At 36.4% G+C, this 23,717-nt stretch overlaps 1 protein-coding gene across 2 annotated transcripts in view; it reads right to left on the bottom strand.

Annotated features, from left to right (window-relative positions):
• LOC149068732 (glutamate receptor ionotropic, NMDA 2B-like) overlaps window positions 1–23,717 on the bottom strand; it is a 194,383-nt gene that overhangs the window by 33,364 nt on the left and 137,302 nt on the right. For both annotated transcript variants that reach the window (XM_089250804.1, XM_089250805.1), the window contains exons 6-7: window positions 3,446–3,629; window positions 260–386 (exon numbers count right to left, since the gene is read on the bottom strand). In XM_089250804.1, coding sequence (XP_089106930.1) covers window positions 260–386; window positions 3,446–3,629 — 311 coding nt within the window. The remainder of the gene's footprint in view (window positions 1–259; window positions 387–3,445; window positions 3,630–23,717) is intronic.

Here is a 23,717-nt window from a genome sequence, read left to right on the forward strand (position 1 = left end):
CAAAATAGTCATTTTAATTGATATTACTAGGAATCTTCAGCCTCTCACGAGTCGTGAGCACCGTTCATGTCTTGCATCAATGAAGCACCCGCATAGAATGCATGAAACACGCTCAAATATAATCGAGCAGCGATCCTCGAATGCAATTTGAACTCGTGAGCTCGTCGAACGCTGACGTTGGAAGCACGGTGCTCGTGACCAATAAGTTGAAAATTCCCTGATCAATGTAAAATCATAATAATAGTAATATGAATCTTACTTTATCCCAATATCCCATGTTATTGAGATTCATAACTTCCAATTCGACGTATTTCAGCGTCCCATCGACGTTGAACTCGACGTCCGGTCTTCCAGACTTACCCCTGATACGAACGTTCTGTAGATATCTATGTAAAAACAAATCAAAAGAGCACTAAATATTCGTTAGAATTCACCGTAGGCCTTCAGACAGGCAAATATTGCATGCTGTCCTGTGGTGTAATTTTGTTGCACGTCAATGCCAGTTGGCATGCATGTTGGAAGCATTTTAGTTTGAACGAAAGCGATTTGAAGACCATCTATCCAATATTAGAACTATCTCATCTCAGCTTTTTTTGGACATTCCTAATTTATATCAGGTCTTCGATAAAAAGCCCTAAAGCCATTCCTACATTCGTGTCAAGGCTGGCCCAATGCGTTCCATTGGCAAGTAGTGTGGCCACTACACCACTGATAATGATCGTCAAGTGTTGGAGGTTGGAAGGTATTAGAAAGCTGGTCGAGTTCGTTCCAGATTCCGACCCAAGTGAAAAAGGAGCCGCCTTCCTTCCCCCATCTTTCAATCGGTATGGCCAAACATAGATCGAAGAACGTCAACAGTCGCAATACGAAGAGTTTTCTGTAAAAACCGGTTCTCTTGTTCTTGACAAATATTCGCCAAGGAATATTGGCGAAACTAAGCGAGGGTGTAGCTAGACTACGCCGCTGCTGCTTCTTCGCATTAGGGAAAGGCAAATATATGCAGCAGATATTTGGGAATGACTATTGTGCCAGCCTTGAGATGAGTGTGGCCATGGAATGAGAGAATGAGTACCAAAATTGTCGTGCAGTAAAATCACACCACGAGAAGCCTAATTTCTTTGTTGAAAAATTTGTTCCTTAATTTGAAGGGGGGAGGAGAGTTCGGCTTATCCACGGGTCAGTTATGAGGTGAAAATATCGACCCCCTTCCCATTTCACAAATCATATATCTACATGGCCTCCGCATGGCTAGCTTGAAGAGCTGCGTCGTCATTCTATTACTTTAGGATTTTTGTATAGCTATGTACCAACATCTTCTATAGCAGAAAGTTTCCACGCGAAGCTTTAACGACACTGAAGTCGTCCATTTCACCTGTAGCCATTGAACATAGCAGTCCAACGTAAGCGAAATCTTTACCCTTTTTGCAGTATATCCAATGACTATAGGTGAAACGGGTGGCTTCAGTGACGTCACGAGCTTAGAGCGAAGGCATCCTGCACTATAGAAAGTGTTGTTCAAACCCAGAGAATACGTAGAATCGGTGATGTTAAAGCCAAGGCCAAATATGGCCCGCGGGCCATGTGCGTTGAAAACCCGCGCTCGACAGTATATCCGGAGAGGAAAAATGTGAAAAACCGAGAAATTTCTATTTGCATTGGTGTCCAATACGATATCTTCCGACCATATGCAATATCTAATACTCCTACCAGGCTTATTTATATCCACAGGAACGGCTGAAAACACCAAACTATATATAAATAACCCTTCTATTTTCTATTCTGTACGAAACGCTTTCTCTTTCTCCTGAAGAACCGATAAATCTATAACATCGATCGATAACACTCGAGTTTTGATGATTCAATATTTTTCTGCCCATAATTCCAAACATAGAATCAGATCGAAAAATAAGAACGATGAGCATGAAATGCTCGATGAAAAATATAAGGAGAAACTCCGATATTTTCCTTCATCGAGGAAGAATAAAAGAGAGAGATATTTTCTTCCGGATAAAAGCTTTCTAGACCAAATTGAGAATAAATATCGAAGATAAACCAACATCTGTAAGTCATTTCTACGTCACGGAAATCAAATTTATCAGGAAAAATCACAGATTAAATCTCCTGTAAAAAACCTTAAATATATTTATTTATATAGAGATTTGATTCATTTTGTTCTACAATAAAATCGAATCGCTCTATGACGAAAGCGTAAAACTCATGGGGCCCGCGAGCCACGTGTGAAGCCCTTGAAGCTTTTTACTCTGGCCTGCCGACGGAAAAGGTTACAGAATTTATAGAAACACTGAAAAAGTTTGGTGAGAAATGTATTCTAAAATTGTTGAAACAGGTAATTTCAAATTTTGAACTTTCAATTTTAGAAAAACTTTCCGAGCTAATGGGAGGAAATGATTACAGAATCAATAAGAGGGGTAGATGGTTTTTCTCTCATTCTAATATATCAAGGAAATAGATATATTTCTGGATGTCAATGCGGTGAACTCGGAAAGAAAAGTCCCCTTGTCTCCGCTGGGACACGAACCTATGCCCTCTTGTAAACCGGACAAGCATGCTGCCATCTACACCACTGGAGATACAAACGACCCTGCGCCTATTATTTCGCGTGCTATGGCGTGAAAGGCGCACTGATAAGGAAGGCTAAATTTTATATAATACATCACGCTAACCCCGGAGGAACCTATTCCCAGGAGAAATTTTGAAAAAAGAACCAGCAAGTTAAACTTCAGGGCACTCTGATAAAAGCCCTCTAAAGCGCGTGTCCCGTTTGTGCGTACAGGGTCTGAAAGGTTCAAGTATGATTTTACTGTGATTGTAGCATGTAAAATTCAATATTCGAAGTGCATATACCGCGTGTCCGGAATATTCACCGCTAAGAAAATTCATAGACCAACAATTCACCGATATAAGCTCAACATGATTGAAGGAACGCTTGAATGAATGATAAAATGAGCAAGTGAACGAGTGAGTGAATGAATGAGTGAAACCGGGCTGTCACTAGAGCTACCTCGCTCACTCACTCACCAGGTCACTCAGTTAATCACTAGTTCACTTACTCCATCCCTTGATCGCTCACTGTCACTCACTTACTCACTAGTTCACTTACAACATCACTTGGTCGCTCACTTTGTCACTCACTCACTCATTAGTTTGCTCATTATCCAACACTAGCCACTCCGTCGTTCACTCGCTAGTTATTGCATCATTTACTGGCACATCCACTCTATCATTCGTCACTTACTGGCTCACTGACTCGTGTCGAACTGTTGTTGGTGAATTTTAGGTGAATTTCTTCGTCGATGAATTGCAGGTCGATAAATTCTCTTACAGGTGAATTTTCCTAGGTGTGAATTGCGTGGCGGTGAATTTTCGTAGCTGTGAATGGCATGGCTGTGAATCGCTGTCGGTGTATTTTCCATATAAACCATACCTGAAAAACATTTCTCCTTTGGGCCAACGGACGTCACCGTCGGTGCTACAGGTGATATTCGGAGTAAGTGCGAAGTCTTCTCTTAGAGGATCTTTCAGAAAAGATTCAAGTCCATGTCCGAAAACGGAAACTTCTCGTTCGATTTCGTCCATCAACCTCGGCATCGTCGTGTTGAAGTGAACTCCTAAAAAATTGACGAAAATGAAAAAGAAATCTTTAAATAAAATTGCTTGATATATAATTTGAAATCATTAAAAGCCATCAATCGTCATGTACGTTTCTAAATATTATAATGCTACAGAAACTTGTGAACGTGATTAATGAAATGCTGCAAATGAAATTCTTTATTTCTGAAAACATTTCTTTCAGTCATTGTGGAAATATTTTTCATTAATTATGAATTTTCATTAATTGTGAAATAATATCTTTACTAATTCTGAATATTTCTTTCATACATCTAACTATTTCATTCAATATAATTCTGAAATAATTTTTTTCAATAATTCATAATGTATTTGGCAAAAATTATGAAATTATTTCTCTCATTATGATAGAGCTCCTGATATGCTTTCCAAACGTAATTTTGAAATTATAATTATAGTTCTCAACTATGATATTCCCTATGATAAACCCTACCTAAAAAATATCTAGGGGTTAAAAATACTTTTGTAAACAATTATACGAGGGGTGGCCAACCCGCGGCACGCGTGCCATAAGCGACACGCCAACGCTTTTCCAAAATTAAAATTCTATTACATTTTTCAATCAAAATAAGTCCCTCCAACTTTTAAACAACCGTTTTCTTATGAATGTGGTCACTTTATTATTTTAAGAATGCCTGTCATATGCAGTTATGTGATGGTTTTTTATTCGATGAATTTATTTTCAGTTCCTCGTTTTTGGGCATAATTCCGCTGTACGAGATTCAGGATGGACATGCATTGTAAAAAATACAATTGCATTTTATATCCATGAATTCTTGGGGGAGGGAGGGGTTATGCCCTCTTACAAAGTTTATTAAGAGGGGGCGAACACACCGAGTCTTCAGGTTCTGGTGTCTATGCCCAACATGGTGAGGTAAGATGAACTATCGATATACGTACACATACACAATCTGCATTGCAATAGTCAAATTTACGACTCAAAAATAAAAATAATTTCGAACTCAAAAGAGTGACAAACTGAAACTTTTTACCAAAATAAGAAAACATCCGATTAATATTTTTCAGGAACAAAACAAAATGCTCGTGTCCCGTAAAAACGTGACGAATGGCCAGCGTTTTAAAATTCGTATAACGGCACGAACATCAAAAATAATCTTTATTATGGCACGGCTTGGAGAAAGGTTAGCCGTCCCTGATTTATACAGATTTAACTTACAAATCCGCAAAAGACAGCGAATCTAAGACAAACAAAGTTAATTAACCGTGAAAAACAGGTAAAAAATGAAACTGATATTGATCGAAATGAACAAAGTGTTTGTGTCTCTCTCTCTTCCTCTCCTACTAAAGAAATTTTCAGCAAATTCAATTTCATCGAGAAATTTTCTAATGAAATTCAAACACGACGGAAAATAAACTTCATTACCTATAATCCTCTCTCTCTCTGAATATAAATGCGTAGACACGTGTAATCCTTTTTAGGAGTGTAGGCTGAATTTCTCCTTATTTTCATTTCATGCTTATGTACACGTGGATTTTGTTACTGTTCCTGTTTACAATTCAATGAGTATTTGTTTTTTTTGTACTAAATGATTATTTTATAGCAAAAGAAAAAAAAATGTTTTTTCGACATCTTCAAAGAATCCAATTACATACTTCTAAATATTGGAGAAAAAAAAATTACCCAAAGCTTAAGAAAATCTAAATAAATGAACTTTAATACCAAAGTTATTCAGAGAGAGTAGAAATTTCTAGAAAAGATTTAAAATAATCATTCTGAGAAAAAATTTTGGAGTACGTTTTTCTCATATTTTTTTAACTTGTAGTAGATTTTAGAATTCAGCAGAATATTATATATTTATAATGCAGTGAATGCAGTATATGGTTTTTCTTGGGAGTTTTTTATTACTGATTTTGAATTTTGAAAGTTTTCTTTAAAAAAATGTCCACGATAATCGCTTAATCTCGAGATGATTTTTCTGTAGTATTAACATATGTACGTGATACTTGAGGATCAACGGAGCTGTCATGCCCTTTATTCGGAAGAAACTGCCATCATCGCACTTCTCTCCCTCCTCATAGCGAAACCACAAAACACACGCTTTTACACATAAATACATTAGAAGAAATACGTCGAGTTACTCTTTCCCCTAGGAATGCTACGATCCATTTTCTTGTACTGAGATACGTACAAGATTGCGCAACATGAGCACATTTCTCTTACAATAGAAGTCACGCTTTCATCATGAGGCTCTGAGCAAATGAAAACCGTTGATAGATATCAGGTGATTGGTTTCAACCAATAGAAGGTTTACAAATTTGAAAACCACTGGTGTAGGATAGAGCAATGGTCGGCTGAAGTTGGTTTTCTGTGGTTTCCAACTTCAAGGCGCAAATGCGAGCCGATCTCCCCGTTAAAAGTCTCGCCACAGAGAGCAACAGTCCTACAACGATAAATCATTCAATCATAACACTTCACTCATAGTTAGAAAAAAAAAACTGGTGGCAGATGGCAGCACGACACATAACAAGCATTACACAGGAACAAACTTCACGTCAGGTTTCACTACACGTACACACACATTCCCGCATGTACCGATTCGTTGGGGGGTTCCGCGGGGGGTTGTGGGCGGGGTGCATGTGTGGTGTAGCAGTAGTAGGTAGGGCTCGTAGGTAGGGTAAAAAAGGGCTCGGGGATCCATGATGTTCTTAAGTCAGCCACCTCGTTGGGCAATTTGCCTGTTGTGGCGTTGTATTTGTATTTGTATTTGTATTTGTATTTGAAAAAAAAAGCATGTATGCGGGGCATTGAATGACTTTTTCTCATCAGATTTTGACAGAGACGGTGATATCCAAAGTAGAAGCGGACCATGGGAGTGATGAAATCGATATCCATGTGGAATGAACAGAACTTCTTAAATATGCATATGCTAACAAACCAACAGGGTCAGATGATATTTATCCCAAGTTCCTTAGGGAATGTGCAATGCAACTGTTGATGCCAGTTGCGTAGATTTAGAAGAGTAGTGCTTCTGAAGGTATCATCTTACAGGAAAAAGTGACATTTGTTCGATTGTTGTCGAACAATCTATGAAGTGGAAAGGATTTGGCAGGATCCTTTTCAATGTTTTATTTCATGATATAAATAAGTCTCTCTCAAGTCGTTTACTAACGTATAAACTCTCAGAATCGGAATCAAAAAAAATTCGCAATTTACTTTTACATCTAAAGATCATATTTCTAAATCATAACACAGTATGTTCCAGCATTTCCCCTTATATATTCTCATAACGAATGCGTTACGATGCTTTTGAAGGGACTCAAAATGTATCTTATCTGAAGATCTAGTTATTTTGATAATAATAATTTTAAAAAAACACGGACATGGATATTTTCTAAAACGGACATTTTCTCAGAATCAGCATCAAAGCCGCTCGTTATGAAATTCCATCCAGGATCAGACTTGTATAAAATTGTGTATTTACTGCACAACTACCGAAGCTAGTAACAAATAACGGGGGAAAAATACGGTAAATAAAAGTTATATCTCACGAAATTTTATCCGAGGCTCTCGAATTTGATAAGCAATCTAAGTAAGAGTCTTTCGAATCTAAAATGCTCAATTTAACACGTAAACCAAAGTCCTCAGGTTAAAGTCAATTCACTGACCAGAATTCCCAATATTAAGATGTAATTTAATACCGCTTCTAAATTTAATATTCTTGACCGAAGAGAAAAGCCAAAGACTCCCAAGCATAAGACGTGAAAAAAGAAAGTTCATCAAGACAAAGAAGTAAGCAAGAGTTCCCCAAGTTTAAGAAGTAAACAAGACTTCTCCCAGCTTTCAGATGTAAACAGGACTTCCCCCAGCTTTAAGACATAAACAGGGCTTACCCCAGCTTTAAGACATAAACAGGCTTACCCCAGCTTTAAGACATAAACAGGCTTACCCCAGCTTTAAGACGTAATTAATGATCCACAAAATTTAATGTTATACATAAACAAGATTCTCCAATCTCTAAGACCTGAAGAAAGATCCCAAAGTTTGTAAATTAAATAAGACTACCCGAAGTTTGAAACGAGAACAAATATCTATCAGATTAATAAGTAAGCAGGACTGTCCAAGTTTAAAACCGAAATGGAAAATTAAACAGGATGCCCAGCAAGTTTAAGACGTAAACAAAGATCTCCAAGTTTATGAAGTAAACAGGACTCACCAAGCTTAAGATGTAAACAAATATTTTCGAGATCAGGAAGTAAACAAAATTCCCTCCGCAAAAAGTTTTGAGACATAATGGAAAATTCCCATAAATTGAGACATAAAGAGTTAATAAAGAGTTAATTCCATAAATAAATAATTGAGAAAGACGAACGGGGCCTGTGTGACCGTGCGCGCTCTTTCTGCTCCCATAGCCCAAGTGAAAACAAACCGAAAGCTTAAGTATTTCTCGACTTTTGCTGAATTATCATGTTTTTATTGTACACCAAAGTATTTTTCATTATCTTTTTTTTTTAGTGACGAAGATAAGACTCGATATAACTAGAAAGACAGAAAGGGGTCACACTGGCCCTTCCATATATTTTAGAACAGACATACGATACTAAAGTATCAGCATTGCCGCACAATTGATGCTTGTGAAAATTCTTCCGACAGTCTCTTTGTGCATCTAATACAGTATCTCTTATTCGTGAGAATATTTTTACCTTCATTCATATCTGTGGATGTAGGTCAGCAAGTTGTCTCAGCTTTTTTTTGTCAAGTATTTTTGCCATTTTCTCCCAAAAATCGTTTGTTCTGCTAAGTAAAGCTATCCACGTGCTTATGATTGCTGTAAAAATGGCAAAAAAAAATTAAAATTCACCGAAGAGAACACTTTTCAAAAGTCGACAAAAATTGCGTTTAAATTTAGATTTTTTTTTGCAATTTCAAATTTAAATTTTAAATACGATTGAGTCAATGAAATCTCAAACTTTTGCTTGATTTCATGAGCTGAAGTTTCTTTTATTTTGAATAAATTTTATCCTGTGTAAAAACTGTTTTTAATGACTTTTTTTTGAAAATTTACAAAAAATTAAGTATAAAAGATATGTAAAATTTTTACTAGCACAGGATAGCGCATACAATTAAGAACATGTGTGAAAAAGACATCGATGATTAATACTATTTTTAATAATATTTTTATTTGAGCATATTGTTTCATAATGTTAAAGGTATTAAGTCCCCTTAATCTGATTAGCAATACTATAATCCTGAGAGTTATCAAGAAGGCTAAAGCTAAGCAAACCAGTTTTTTTCCGCTTGCCTTTTCTCTTGAAAAATTTGGCTTAACAGTAAAGGAAAGAAAATTACCGCATTTTGGCAAAAAAGTGTTGATTTTCGGAAAACAATTTTCCCCATTGGGGCTTAAAACGCCATTAGAAAACTGACATGACACAAAATTTTAAAATGTTTTAATTTCCTTAATATTCGTCCGATCCTATGATGGAGAAATGCTTTTTTATATTAGCTTTTCACAAGAAATCACAAGCGTAATTATTAGGTGATCGATAGTATCCACCCTGATAGATTGTCCCGTATAGCTGTCATATCAGATATGTCTGAAATCGTTGACTTTAGAGAAATATAGGCTACTTTTATATATAATTGCAAAAAGTTTTCAAATGACGTGCAAATACTTAAAATATCATTATATAACTAAGGAGTCTTATACATAAAAATAATAAAGAAATTATATTCATATACAGTACCCGTGTGCTAAATAAAACTTCCAATGTAATTGAAATGTAGATCTTGCTCATTTGCAAAAAAAAAAAATATTATATTTAAATTCACTATTTTTATCGAGGTATTTATTAAATATATGAAATAATTACGTTTTGGGAACTTATCACTGTGTTGGCAAGTTTTCATTGGCCCAAAAATTGAAATTTTTAGGGACTGTACACAAATAGTATGAACTCGACCATTTCTTTATTCGCAATAAATAACGCAATTACATTTTGACGAATTTTAAATCTAATTCACGTTTTGAAATTAAAGAGCAACATCCTCAATCATCGGCGATAAATGCTGAAAACTTCAAAGTCACATGCTGTATCTCCGTTAATACTGCATTCGAAAGCATGAATTTTTTTGTAAAGACGTCTCAGAGCCGCATTTACATCTCACGAATTCAATGTCTTAGCACAAAGAGACTACATGGTTTCTTTTTTTTCCTTCATGTGTACGATTCCCTGAGAAATTTAAGACATTTTGAGTAATTTAAGCATTTTTTTTTTCTGCACGTCGTTCAAATCATCTTTGTAATCGAAAGTTTGTTCCTAAAGTCAACGGTTGCAAATATCCGCTATCCAACAATTTGGGACAGCCTATATAGGACCGCCACAGCTTTTAGCTAAGTTACGACTGCAGTTCTAGAAGAGTTTATAAAACTCGTATACCATCAGGTTAAAGCCCCAGTAAACCTATTTCATGCACACGCCGTTTACCGTTAAGAAAAATAAGTAAAAAGTAATAACAAAAATCCACAGAGAAAATATTTTTTCTAATACGCCACCGAAAAGGTGAATAGGCAATTATTTGTGCAGTGAAAAGAATTGATAACCGTCACTCACAGTAAAACACAATTTCTTATCATTTAAAACATATCACGCAAGATTAGGTAAAAGGAAAAAAAACCGCATCTGACATAAAATCCTGCTGCCACACTAGTTCTAATTTTTATCGTGTAAAATGTTTAAATTACCACGAAACAACCAATTTCCTCACAAAATATAATATCCTAATACATACGTGAACAAAAATCAAATTATACGTGTATGTATAAGAAAATAAACAACACATTCCATTTATTTTTTGCTCAAGAAACCATCCGGTATAATCTCGTTTTCATATTTTTATTTCTTAACTTATAATTTGCTTTCCTTCTTACGCGAAGATTTCAAGATAAAATGAATTCATTGCGAAGCAAAGAGAGAAAATAACATTTGTCTTTAGGAGAAGCCATATGTTCGCTTTATTACCAAATGTAAAGAATGAAAAAAAGTAATATAAGAAGAATCTTCTTTCAAAATGAGAAGATACTTCTTTGGAATTTCGCTCTGGTATCCAATTTATTTCTTGACAAGGAGAACATTTAATGTGAAAAGACAGCGGTAATTGCAACGTCTCTAATTAAGGGAATTGTTTTTCTACCGTTGATATCGGAACAAATTTTGTTTTTTTTTCCCATAAAAATTGAAACTAAGAAAAAATTTGAACTGAGTAATTACGTGGTGTTTATTATTTTGAGTTTTTCATGTGAAGTGTGTGTGTGTGAGTGCTAGATATTTGAATCAATATTGGATCTGATGAAATGATCTTTATCCAATTTTATTGTTATTTGCGTGGCGTTTTTTGTGTGATTCTGGTTCGAAATTATATTTTTTTTTATTGTTGAATGAACTAAGACTATTTGAGATGTTAACCAATACTAGAGTGTCGAACTGATAGTCTTGATTCATGTCTTAAATTGAGAGTCTTGGTTGTTAGATCCGAAACTGGATGTGTTTGTTTACTTCTTAGTTTACATCTTAACTTTGAGAATTTCAATTAGGTCTTGGAATGAAGAGTTTTAGTTTTAGGTCTAAAACTGGAAGTCTTAGTTTAGATCTAAACCTTGGGAATATTAGTGTAAGTATTTGAGAGTCTTAGTGTTCAAAGTCTTGGTTCATAATCAGTCTAGGTATACTTCTCAAATTGTGAATCTGAGTTAAAGTCTGAAACTGAGAGTTTTGATTTATGTCTTCAAATTGAGAATCGCAGTTTCAAGTCCCAATCTGGGAATTTCGGTTCATTTGGTTTACGTCTTAACCTCGGAAATTTAGTTTTTGTTCTCTTCGTTAACTTAGAGTCTTGGTTTACGTCTATTTTAAATTGGAAGACTTAGACTGAGAATGTCTTGATTTATTTGTGCAGTTGAAAGGATTCATAACCGTTACTTACAAAAAAACATATCACACAAGATTGGAACCAAAAAATAAAAATAAAAAACACATCCACATCAAACCTTGTTGCCATACCGGATTCAATGTTTTTATCATACAAAATATTAAAATAAAACGAAATAACCAATTCCCCTCACAGAATCCAATATTCTAATTCATAATATATAAAAAAATATCAAATTATACGTGTATATATAAGAAAATAAACAGCACATTCCACTTATTTTTTTCCTCAAGAAACCATCTTGAATAAACCCTTTTTATGTTTTTATTTCTCAACTTATAATTTGCTCGCGAAGGTTTAAAGATAAAAGGGTTTCATTCTAAAGCTCCAGAAAGAAAGAAAATGACATTTGTCTTGAGGAGGAGCCACATGTTCGCTTTATTACCAAATGTAAAGAATGAGGAAAAAAAGTAATATATAAGAAGAATCTTCTTTCAAAATGAGAAGATACTTCTTTGGAATTTCGCTCTGGTATCCAATTTATTTCTTGACAAGGAGAACATTTAATGTAAAAAGACTGTAGCCATTGCACCGGCTCTAATTAAGGGAATTGTTTTCTACCGTTGAGATCGAAACAAATTTTTGTTTTCTTCCATAAACATTGTTTCGAAATAAAGGAAAAAAAGTTTAACCGAGTAATTACGTAGAGTAGCGTTCATTACTCGGAGTTTTTCATATCCAGTGCGTGTGTGTTGGCTGTTGGAATCAATATTGGATCTGATAAAATGATCTTTATTCAAGTTTATTGTCATTTGCATAATGGCTTTTTTTTTTTTTGCGAGATTGAAGTGATAGTTTGCATTCCTGAAGAATAGTGGGAATATGTTTGTGTATTCCAGTTCATTTCTCAAATTTGAGGCCCTTAGTTTATACGTTTTAAACTTGAAGTAAAATATTAGTTTGTCTTGCAAATATTAGTTTGTCTTGCAAATATTAGTTTGTCTTGCAAATATTAGTTTGTCTTGCAAATATCAGTTTGTCTCAAATTTGAGGATTCTAATTCATGTCCAGGGACATTCTAATTTATGTCTCAAACTCCTTGTCTTGTTTATGTTTTAATACTGGGGATTTCAGTTTATATCCCAAACTAGGAATCTTAGTTTAAGCTTTATATTTGGGAGAGATTTAGATTATGTCTCAACATTGAGAATTGCGGTGTACGTATCAAACGTGAGAGTCTTTGTTTACTTCTTTAACTGAGAGTTGTTGTTTCCGTGTCTGAAAATGGAAGAGTCTTAGTTTACATCTTATTCCCAAAAAGAGGTCTTAGTTTACGTTTCATACTTAGAGGAGTGTGAGAGAGTAGAGGCTAAATTTACGCCCTATACTTAGGAGAGGGAGAGCTTACATCTTACACTTGGAGGAGTTATTAGTTTCACGTTTTATACTTGAGAAAGTCTTTGTTTACGTCATATACTTGGAAGAGTCTAAGTTCACGTCTTCAATTCCGGAGTTCTAATTCCCATTTCAACTGGTAGTCATACTTTTAGTCTTCAACACGGCCATGAGTCTTCGTTTACAACTTACACTTGGGAAAAACTTAGATTTCGTCGGAAAATTAGAAATATGCATGTACTGAAGAGTCGTAGTTTAAGTGTCATAGTTTGAAAAGTTTTAGTTTGGAAATCATACTTGGAAGAAAGAGTCTTAGTTTACATTTTATATAATACTTGGAGAAGTTCTTACTTTATGTGTCATTACGGGAAGAATTCTTAGTTTACATTTTAAACTTGATAGTTAGTGGTTTTTAACTGTTAGTCCTAATTCAAGATTTAAACATGGTCTAATGTGTTAACACTAGAACCGCGGAGTGGGCCAATTCAACCCAAATCAAACTTCGTTTTAATTTATCTCAAAAACTTACACGCACGTGACTTTTCATGATATCATATGAATATTAATTCGCGAAAATTTTATTATCTTCACATTTCGTGTTTCAGAGCTATAAGCACTTACACCTAGAACCGCGGTTTGGGTCATTTTGACCCAACGTACTATTCTATAGGAAAAAAGGGGTGCAGAATTTTCTTGGAAGTGGTTAACCTTTCTAAAATTTTTTGTAAATGAAGATAGTGAAGGATAAAGGTCTTTCAAGGTCAACGTCAATTTATTGTCCAGGGAGATTATATTTTTTTCAATGGGGTAATGGCACAAGTAGAGCTAAATATTTTTTTTTCCATTGTAAACTTGAATACCTGGAATTCTCACGCGACTCAATGAAGATCTTGGGAGAGTAAAAGCTTAACTCTAGAAAAAACGTGTAGTTGAAATTTCTGTAAGCAAACGATGTCATAGAAAAAGAGCAAACTTCTGGCTTGCACCAAATATGTTTTTCACGGATTTCGAAACCTTGGGAAGTATCAGCGTCCAACGAATCTCTCTGTTTCAGAGCACATAGTGATGCAACTGATCAAGTCATTTGAGAACAAGGGCAGAAATGCCTCAAATACAAATACAAATACAAATACAACGCCACAACAGGCAAAATGCCCAACGAGGTGGCTGATAAAAAGATGCCCATAAAAATATGGATGTCATATGTTTCAAAAATACAGCAACCCAATTAAAAATGCAATTAACACAAATTACAAACAATATATACACATGATAAAATATTATACAATGCCCATAAAGAATACTTATGGTTGTCTTATTCTAAGAATGGATAGCTTCTCGATTTACCCCAACATGTTTATCGTATTTCTTTTTAAACGTGTCAATTGTGTTACAATTTACTACCTCCGGGGGTAAGCTATTCCATTTATTAACAACCCTATTGGAGAAAAATTCCCTGCGACACCATAACCTTGCATTGTCCCTCACCAATCGATACTGGTGTCCCCTTGTAAAAGCAGTCGATTGGCGGTGTACTAAAAGTTCATGGTCCATCCTATCCATCCCATTGAAAATTTTGAACACTTCGATCATATCTCCTCGACACCTGCGTTCATCCAATGTAAACATATTCAAAAAATGAAGTCTTTCTTCATAACTCAAGCCCTGTGTGCCAATAAGGACACGCGTAGCTCTTCTCTGCACCCCTTCAACCAAGTCTATGTCCCTCTGTAGGTATGGTCTCCAAAACCTTACAGCATACTCCAGTCCAGGACGAACTAAGCCTCGAAAAAGCGGAAGATTGACTTTAGAAGAACGCGAAGAGACCTTTTTGAAAATGATACCAAGCATTCTATTCGCTTTTTTGACAACCGCTGAACAATGTTCAGAAAACTTAAGTCGCTCCTCAATGAGAATTCCCAAATCGGTGACTCTAGTTGCATCCGGGATAGTGACACCATTCAACTCGTAAGAGAACCGTGGGTTGTTCGAACCAAAATGAGTGACCATGCACTTATCTACGCTAAACGTCATGCTCCATTCATTTGCCCATGCTGCAATCTTGTTTAAGTTGGTCTGGAGCAACTCCCTATCGCTTTCATTTCCGATTATCCCCATTAGCTTCACATCATCTGCGAATTTGCTAGTAATTCCATCGATACCCTGATCGAGTTTGTCGATAAAAAGTGAAAAAAGTATGGGGCCAAGGACACTTCCCTGAGGAACTCCACTTGTGACGTCTGTCCAACCAGAGAATTCCCCGTTCACCATAACTCGTTGCGACCTATCTCTTAACCACGATTCTATCCAATTCAGCAAGTTGCCCCCTATTCCAATCTCGTGTAAACGCTTCAAGAGTTTGCCATGTTGGACCCGATCGAATGCCTTCTGGAAATCAAGGTAAACAACGTCGACATTTTTGCTCTTACCCAAAGCCTTAGTCACGTAATCATAGAAGCAAAGGAGGTTAGTTACACATGACTTCCCCTTCCTGAACCCATGCTGATTATCCGACAATACATTATTCTCGTCTATCCACTTCACAAACTGCCTTTTGATGATAATTTCCAAAATTTTCGAGAGGGAGCTCGTCAAACTCACTGGACGATAATTAGACACCACTTCTGTACTACCCTTCTTAAATATCGGAACAACGTTAGCCAGTTTCCAATCTCTCGGGACGATACCCTCAGCAACACTACTCCTGTATATCTGTGCGACTGGCCCCAACAATTCATTAGCACCTTCCCTGAGAACCCTGGGATAGATATCATCTGGTCCTGGTGCTTTGCTTGCACATACATTTCTTAGAAGATTTAGGACCTCCACGTCTTCCACTTGAATATCGTTGAGCGTTTTATTACCCCATGCAACACCCGTATATCGAATATCATTATCTCCATTAAAAACCGACGCGAAAAAGTCATTGAAAGCACTACACATGCCTATATTGCTCTCTACTTTTGAGCCTCCTATCGAGAGGGGGCCAACTGTCCCCTTACATCCATTATTGACGTATCGAAAAAATGATTTTGGGTCAGAGCCAATGTTATCTGCCAACCTAGATTCAACTTGCTTTTTACTATCCCTTATCGCTTTCTTCAACAGTCTTCTTTTATCAGTAAACAATGAAAGGTCACCACGTCCACTTTTATACTCTCTGAATGCTCTTTTCTTTTCAAGATAAAGGTTCCGCACGCTATCCGTGAACCATAGAGGGTGTGATGTATAAACACGCTTTTTTCGAACAAAGGGTATGACGTCGTGCAAAACAGAGGACAGCTTCGTACTAAATTCTTCCCATTGACTTACCACCCCTACTGATTCCAACCGGTCTTTGAAAACTTCCGCTAACCTTCTTCGCAAAACATCAAAGTTAGTTCTCCGAAAACAAGGAACCAGTCTTTTGTTATCAACCTTACCCGAGGAAAAGTTACAGTGAAATCTGACGATACGATGATCACTGGATCAACCGACACCTCTTTTCACTACACTGAAGCTGGCTCAAATGCTAAAAGCAAAGAAATACGAGCTTAGTAGAGACGATGAGACGAAATTGAAGAGCAATATTATCTGACGCAGTAAAGATAGTGAAACTACAGGTGTATGGAACAATGATGCCACAATGGCAATTTATCAAGGAAAGAACGATATAAGTTTTTCATTACTCAGCACGCTTCATCTGGCAGTCGATATTGGAAGTAGTTAGCCCCAAAAAACTTGCTCACACACACACAGAAACTATTTCACACTACAATTCAACAAAGTTAACGATCGTAGTTGTCTTATAAAAATATTCCTGTATTTTATATAGAGCAGTATAGAAGGCCAGAACTATTTTTTGAAAGCAGTTCCTCTAAAATTTTATTGAAGAGCTGCGTTGATCATACGTGTTGCCCTTGCGCAAAATAAAACGTTCGTGCGCTCTGGATCATGTATCTGTTAGTGAGTGATCAAAATAATAATAATACAAATACAAATACAACGCCACAACAGGCCCAACGAGGTGGCTGATAAAAAGATGTCCATAAAACATAATAATAATAATAATAGTAATAAATAAAAATAAACGAGTCTGATATGTCAGGTAACATAAAAATGTGGAAACAAAATTGTAATTTTTTGCATGGTTTGTGCAACTTCAACAGGCGATGAATGTGCAAGAATATTGAAAAAAAAAATTGCTCAACTGCTCATCATAAATTCCACTTATCAGTAAGAAATCAATACTTATTTGACAGAATCATATTATAGACTTTTTCATGCTCAATTTGACACGCCTGTTTTACATCTTTGTCATATTACAGGATTACTGAAAAATCTTTTTGAACTGAATAGAGTAAATAATGTATACTAAATCTTATTTTTACTGAATTACATCATTTTTTAGCTAATTTTGAAGCCCATTTTATGTTCATAAACAACTATAATTTTCCATTATGAATACGCAATTAAACAACATTGAATAAGAGTAGGGAGAAACCCAGAAACCGAAAATAAATATCCTGTTTTCGCTATGAAACACTGTTTTTTCAAAGTTTGGGTCAATTTGACCCAGTCCGCGGTTCTAGGTATACCGAAAGTGCCGCGGTTCTAATGTTAATATACGTATAAAAAAACTCGATACTAAAAACTGTTTCCGGACATTGGGGCCATTCAAGTATTACGTAAGCAGATTTACAGCCATTTTTGACCCCCTTCCCACCGTCAGCAAAAGTCGGCAAAACACTGACCCCCCCCCTTCCCCCCGTCAGCAAAATTTCGTCTGCAGCTTAGAATATTTCATATCTTCAAAAAGGGGTGGTTGATGGCGTAAGCAACCTTCAAACCCCCCCTCCCTCCCCCCTTGCCATCAAAAGTCAGCAAATCCGAACCCCCGCCCCCCCTCGATGGTGACGTAATACTTGAATGACTCCATTGCAAAATTCGACTATTCACACATTCATTTGGTACAAGGAATTGAAGAAACACGAACATGCAAAATATATTTACATGTGTGTGTGTGTGTTTTTTTTTCTTGTGTGAAGAATTTTAAATTAGGGATTTATGGGGTATTTCCGGATTTTAATTACCAGAGTTTATCATTAGGAGAAAAAACAACTACATAGATCACAAGACGATTATAAATACTGTATTAAGATAAAATGCTACTTTGAATCAAATAGAAACTAACATGCGGTGACGAACCCGGAACCCCAATCTATTTAATGAAGGTAATTTGGTCTCAGTCGCTAACTAATCACACAAGCGATTACTTTACTCTTTTCTCACCGGATATATAAATGAATGTTTTCGTTGCGGGATCGATGTCTATTAAGCTGATGCTTTCCGAGTGTTTTTAAGAAAACAATACAGAATTAATGCTTGTTGGGAGAAAAATAGCACTGGAAGAGTGTATCGCTGCTTGGGACCTGGAAAATGCATTAGCGGATCTCGGGAAAAAAAAATGGCTTACTAGGAGAATTTTCTCGGCTGAGAAAAGACAAATAATAGGAAACGGGGGAAGAATTATATACTTGCTTTTTGGTGAGTGGCCTCCGAGCCATAGGCCAATAGTTCAAGATAAATACAATGCGCATCGAAAATAAACATTCGAAATGTCGAGTACGTAGAAAGAATGGAATCAGGTTATCCCTGTAAGAAATTCGGTAGATGCCGCTTATGAAAATCATGGATAATGCTAACATTCTTGTACTGTTATCACGTTCGATATGTATGGAACGGACCAAAATATCACCAAAATATTCATCGCAATTTTTCCTACATGGGAAAAATTGCGCTTGTAGTTATCGGGACTTTGGTTAATATGCTATAAATTTTTTTCCTTCGAAATTATTTTTTCATTTTGCATATTTTGAAGCTTGGGTTGAACCCGACTAATTTTTTTCTTCATAAGTTATCATTATAAATCTTCAAGACTATGTGGGACAGGGCTGCACAACCATCTCAGAACCCGGGCCAAATAGGAGGTACTTACGCCCTAGTGGCCAGAAACTTGTATACAAAGGCCATATCATATGGCCCTTATTTTATGGGATATTCCCGTAATTTCCGCCGTCCCAACTTGTTTTTACAAAACTTAGTTGAATTTTTGAAAATTAGAATTAAAATTATTTTCATGCTTATTCGATCATTTTTGTCGCACCACGGTCATTTCCTGCACACGAGGGCTAATTAGACCGGGAACTACAATTTATTGCCGATTCCGAACGGCAGGCTTGTTTTTTATACTCATCGAGAAGTTGGTGCGCTAACCCCTCGATGGGGGACTCCCTGCGGTAGCAATTTTTTCTGCGGTCATGTCGCCATTTTTGTTGTACCCTAGTGTCAGGAAAGTTTCCTGACAAGGATGAACCAGGTATCGAACTCGCGACACCTCTAAAAATCCTTTGGTACTTTAGGCGCGTATCTTATCGACTTGAGCTACCGCGCCCTTTTCATGCTGATAAATTTTATTGGGATATTTACGACTACTGTAATTATTTATAGTCAAATACATTCATGTCAAATATTTGTGAAACATTTATTCCTTTACTTTAAATTTTGACTTGTACTCATGGATTGGCGATTTTTCAGCAATTTTAGCGATAGATGGCAACTTAACTTGTTTTGGCAATTTTTTTTTCTCTGTAACTCTTACTCTCTCTGTAAGCCTTACGAGTATTTGCATTAACAATAGACATTTCGACAGTTAATTTTTGGTGATATCCCGTATTTTCATGACATGGCGAGCCTAGCCATTAATTGTGCTGTATGTATTGACAATATCCTTTCGGAAAACTTTCGTGGGCCGGATTGATCCCCTGACGGGCCGCATTTTGCCCACGGGACAGAGTTTGAGCAGCCCGATATGAGTTATCGTTATCAATCTTTAAGACAATGTAGGGGGTTCAGAAGTCTCCCTTATTGACAAGATTTTCCGTACTCACGTTCGGAAGGTCCTAATCGGGCCGTAATAACCAGCTATGATTCATGTACGTGTAACGATTCTTTTGCAATTTCTTTCCTGTAGTGAAGGCATGTGTGTAAGGCAATACATATATAATGAAAATCGTTTGTTCGGGTTCGAAGACCGTCTGGATAAAACTGGATCAAACTTTGATCCAGTTTTATCAATTCTCCTGATGATGCCAACCACTAGTGTTGGGGAAACGTTGATAACTAACTCAAACGGACGACGGTCATCGAACCCGAACAAACAATTTTCATCGAATGATGGCCACGAAAACCTTATCAACTAATACATATATACTGTATATATGTATTATACATATGACTTTTTAGTTCTTAGCGCTTCCGCACTTTTGGCTAGTTTTTATAGTGGATCAATAAATTCAGAATATAAATTGTATCGGATTTTATCGAACAACGACGTGAGATTGCAGTTTTCTCTCTCCCAAGGAGAAGCAAAACAGAATTCTGGAAGATTCTACCCCGATGTCGTCAAGGGTATTGACGCTTTTCTTTTTTTTTTTTTGTTTCGATACCTTCTTGATCGATAAACTAGATTGATGAGAAGAAAATTCCTATCTAAGGAGCTCCGTGGTCGATTGGAATTTGCTAGACGTTTTGACCACATCGGCGGGGGGAATTCAGAGCGGTTGCAATCTTTTGGGCTTGCTGTTCAGAGATGACTGCGACCGATGTCGATTGACTGACTGAGTGTATATCATCGGCATTCAAGCAGAAGTCACTATGTCCAATTTTGAGAGAGAGTTTCGTGAACTTAAATATTTGAGAGAAACTATGCAAAATAGTAAAAATTATTTTAAAGATTTCTAACTCCTACAATAGATTTTCCGATTTTTAGATAATTGGTTTGTAGCTCATAATTTTCGTATGAAATAATTAATTGGAAATTCTAATCAACTGCAAAGTTCGTCAAAAAAATTTTGTGAACTTGTTGGCTTTTGAATCAACGTAGGCGATATACAAGCAGTCAGTCAATCAGACCAGAAGTGGCTGGATTTGGAGAGACCTAAGATAAGGTGGCTTCGTCATGTGACTACTATTGAACCACACATGCACCTCGTCCATATTCCTCTGCGGAACTTCTAATGAATTGGTACATTTTGGAATGTGTGTGTGTGTAGAGCAAACCTGACGTGATGTGTTTCTGTGTAATGCTTGTTGTGCGTAGTGTTTCCATCTGCCATGAATTTTTCAAACTATGAGTGAAATGTAATAATTGAATAATTGTATTGTTGTAGGCCTGTGTGGCGAGACTTTTTAACAGGGAGATCGACTCGCATTCGTGCCATCAAGTTGGGAAAACCAACTCTGGCCGACAACCGCTATGGCGACGGTTGGGTAGATCACGTGACTAAGAAACTGAGGCATAACGGAAATTCACTGATAAAAACCGGGATACATTGGAAAGTATTTTTCAGACGGCATTATAGTTGCACGAATTGCAAGGCTATGGATAGCATTATTTATCTTCACTAAAGGTCTTGAACGATTTAATTCAGTGTTCTTTAATTTTTTTCTCATTGTAAACTACTGAAATTAAGTGAAAAATTTCGAAAGCGGCATAAATGAGAGAAATAATTCGCGAACCGGTGAGAAAAAAGAAATATTGTGACGAAAATTTTCTATTATAAATACGAGAAACCATATTAAGCTTCTTGGACAACTGCTGTCTCACCTATCACCCATGGCAGGGATGCCAACTTCTCTCTGTTCGAGGGTCGAAATAATGATCACACTCAGTGTTACGGGCCGCACCATGGACAAAAAACTCCGATATATAAGCCGCACCAGAAACAAAACTACGGTATATGAGCCACACCCAGTTGATTGCTACGGCATCGGAGGTGGCAAATATTTTGCCGGGATTTATTACCTAATTTTTTCTTCATTTAATTAAATGCTAATTATAAATAAGCGCTAATTAATTATGAACTGAATTAGAATGAATTATGAATTATTAACTGAATGAATTATGAATTATTAACTGAATGAATTATGAATTATTAACTGAATGAATTATGAATTATTAACTGAATGAATTATGAATTATTAACTGAATGAATTATGAATTATTAACTGAATGAATTATGAATTATTAACTGAATGAATTATGAATCATCAACTGAATGAATTATTAACTGACTGAATTATGAATCATTAACTGAATGAATTAGCATAATTAATTATTAACTGAAATTATGCCCAGCCTCCAGCGTTGATTGTGGGATTACAGACAGACTAGTTAACAGTCTAGTAAGTTGCATTTAATCAACACCACCTATAGAACAGTGTTCTGTTCTATTTCTCATGCACAAACACATACTTATTGAGGTGGTGTTGATTTAATGCACCTCAGTAAGTATGTGTTCGTGCATGAGAAATAGTGTCAAAATAGGCAAATTACAAATTAATAGAGTTCCGAATACTGAGAAGAAACATTTCTAGGATGAATAGTTTTCAGAGTTCAAAAGCAACTCTTCGCTTAAAGTCGTATTAACTGACGAGAATATTCTTGGTTTCAATGAAAACTTTGTCCGGGACGGTCTTTTTATCCTTCTTTGATCAGCACTTCATAACATCCTCAGGCAGGACTTCACAAACTCGAACATGTGATATGTTGAGTTGAAGCTATTTGACGTATAGTTTCCTGTCAAATTTTAGAAGGAAAAAAATTATTGTCACATCGTGGCTGCTTCAGACGGATTGCCATAGCTAACGTGGTCATAATTATCACGAAAAAAATACGCTAACTTGGCGTTTATCCAGAATCATGCCTTTTATTATCAGTAGAGCACGGAAGCTTAGGCACTAAAAATGGTCGAAATAGGCAGGCAAAAGGGCACTAAAAATACCTAAAATAGGCACTAAGAAAAGGCATTTATAATTTTTGGAAGGAAGAAAAAAATAACTAAAAACAAAGGTAAGGGTTCAAAAACAAGCAGAAGAATCGGTTGCACTTAATCCGTCCATTGTTTGAATTATAGTTTATAAAATGACTGCATTATATTCTTTAAGTTGAATTGATTTGAAGTCCAAAATAAAATGCTACTAGACTTTCAGGATGAGTCCAATTCCAGGGCTGCCATTACCAGACGCAGAGTCGGTGGAGAAAATGATGTGTTGGACTCCCTCGAGTTCCGAATGATTCTAGTTTATTTGTTGTATTATTTGGAATAATCATTATCATTTCTATGGTTGAAACATGGCCATCTTGTTCTATTTCTGTAAAATGAAAAACCACGTATGCGGGACTCCGAGCGCGGGGCCCTGTGTGGCCGCATCTGTCAAACACCCCTGAGGGGGGACACTTGTCAATTTAACCGAATACTAAATATGCTGAGTCCTATCTGCTCCTACCCCAACTTGTGTGAGCTATGACGTCAATTCGAGACTTCATGGGACAATCATCGGTCCGCTATATAGACCTACATACAACACAGTCCAATGCCTGAGCGAGATATTAAGTGAAGCCTGTGGGGGGGGGGGGGACAAGTTTCTAATTTTCCTCTGGTTTTCTAACACAGGCTGCGTTCATCTGAAACAAAATCACTCACGTCTAACACGATCCGGTGTTAAAGCAAAGTTAATGCATTCTAACACCAATCTCTCAGATCACTTGGTTGCGTCTGAACGGGGTGCGTCTAAATTTAAGGGGGGCGCATTGGACTTTCTGATGATAATTAATAGCGAGTTGTTGGAAAATTTCAAAAAGAGCAACTCTTTTGAAGTTCTCAATGCCCAAAATATCCAAGTTTTTCAGATTATGGCCTCTAAAATTCACTAATAAATTTAAAACTATATTAAAATAGGCATT

Source organism: Pholcus phalangioides, unplaced genomic scaffold, assembly GCF_987345545.1.
Source record: "Pholcus phalangioides strain wild (caught in Gottingen) unplaced genomic scaffold, Ppha-v1.0 ptg000024l_1, whole genome shotgun sequence".
NCBI lineage: Eukaryota > Metazoa > Arthropoda > Arachnida > Araneae > Pholcidae > Pholcus > Pholcus phalangioides.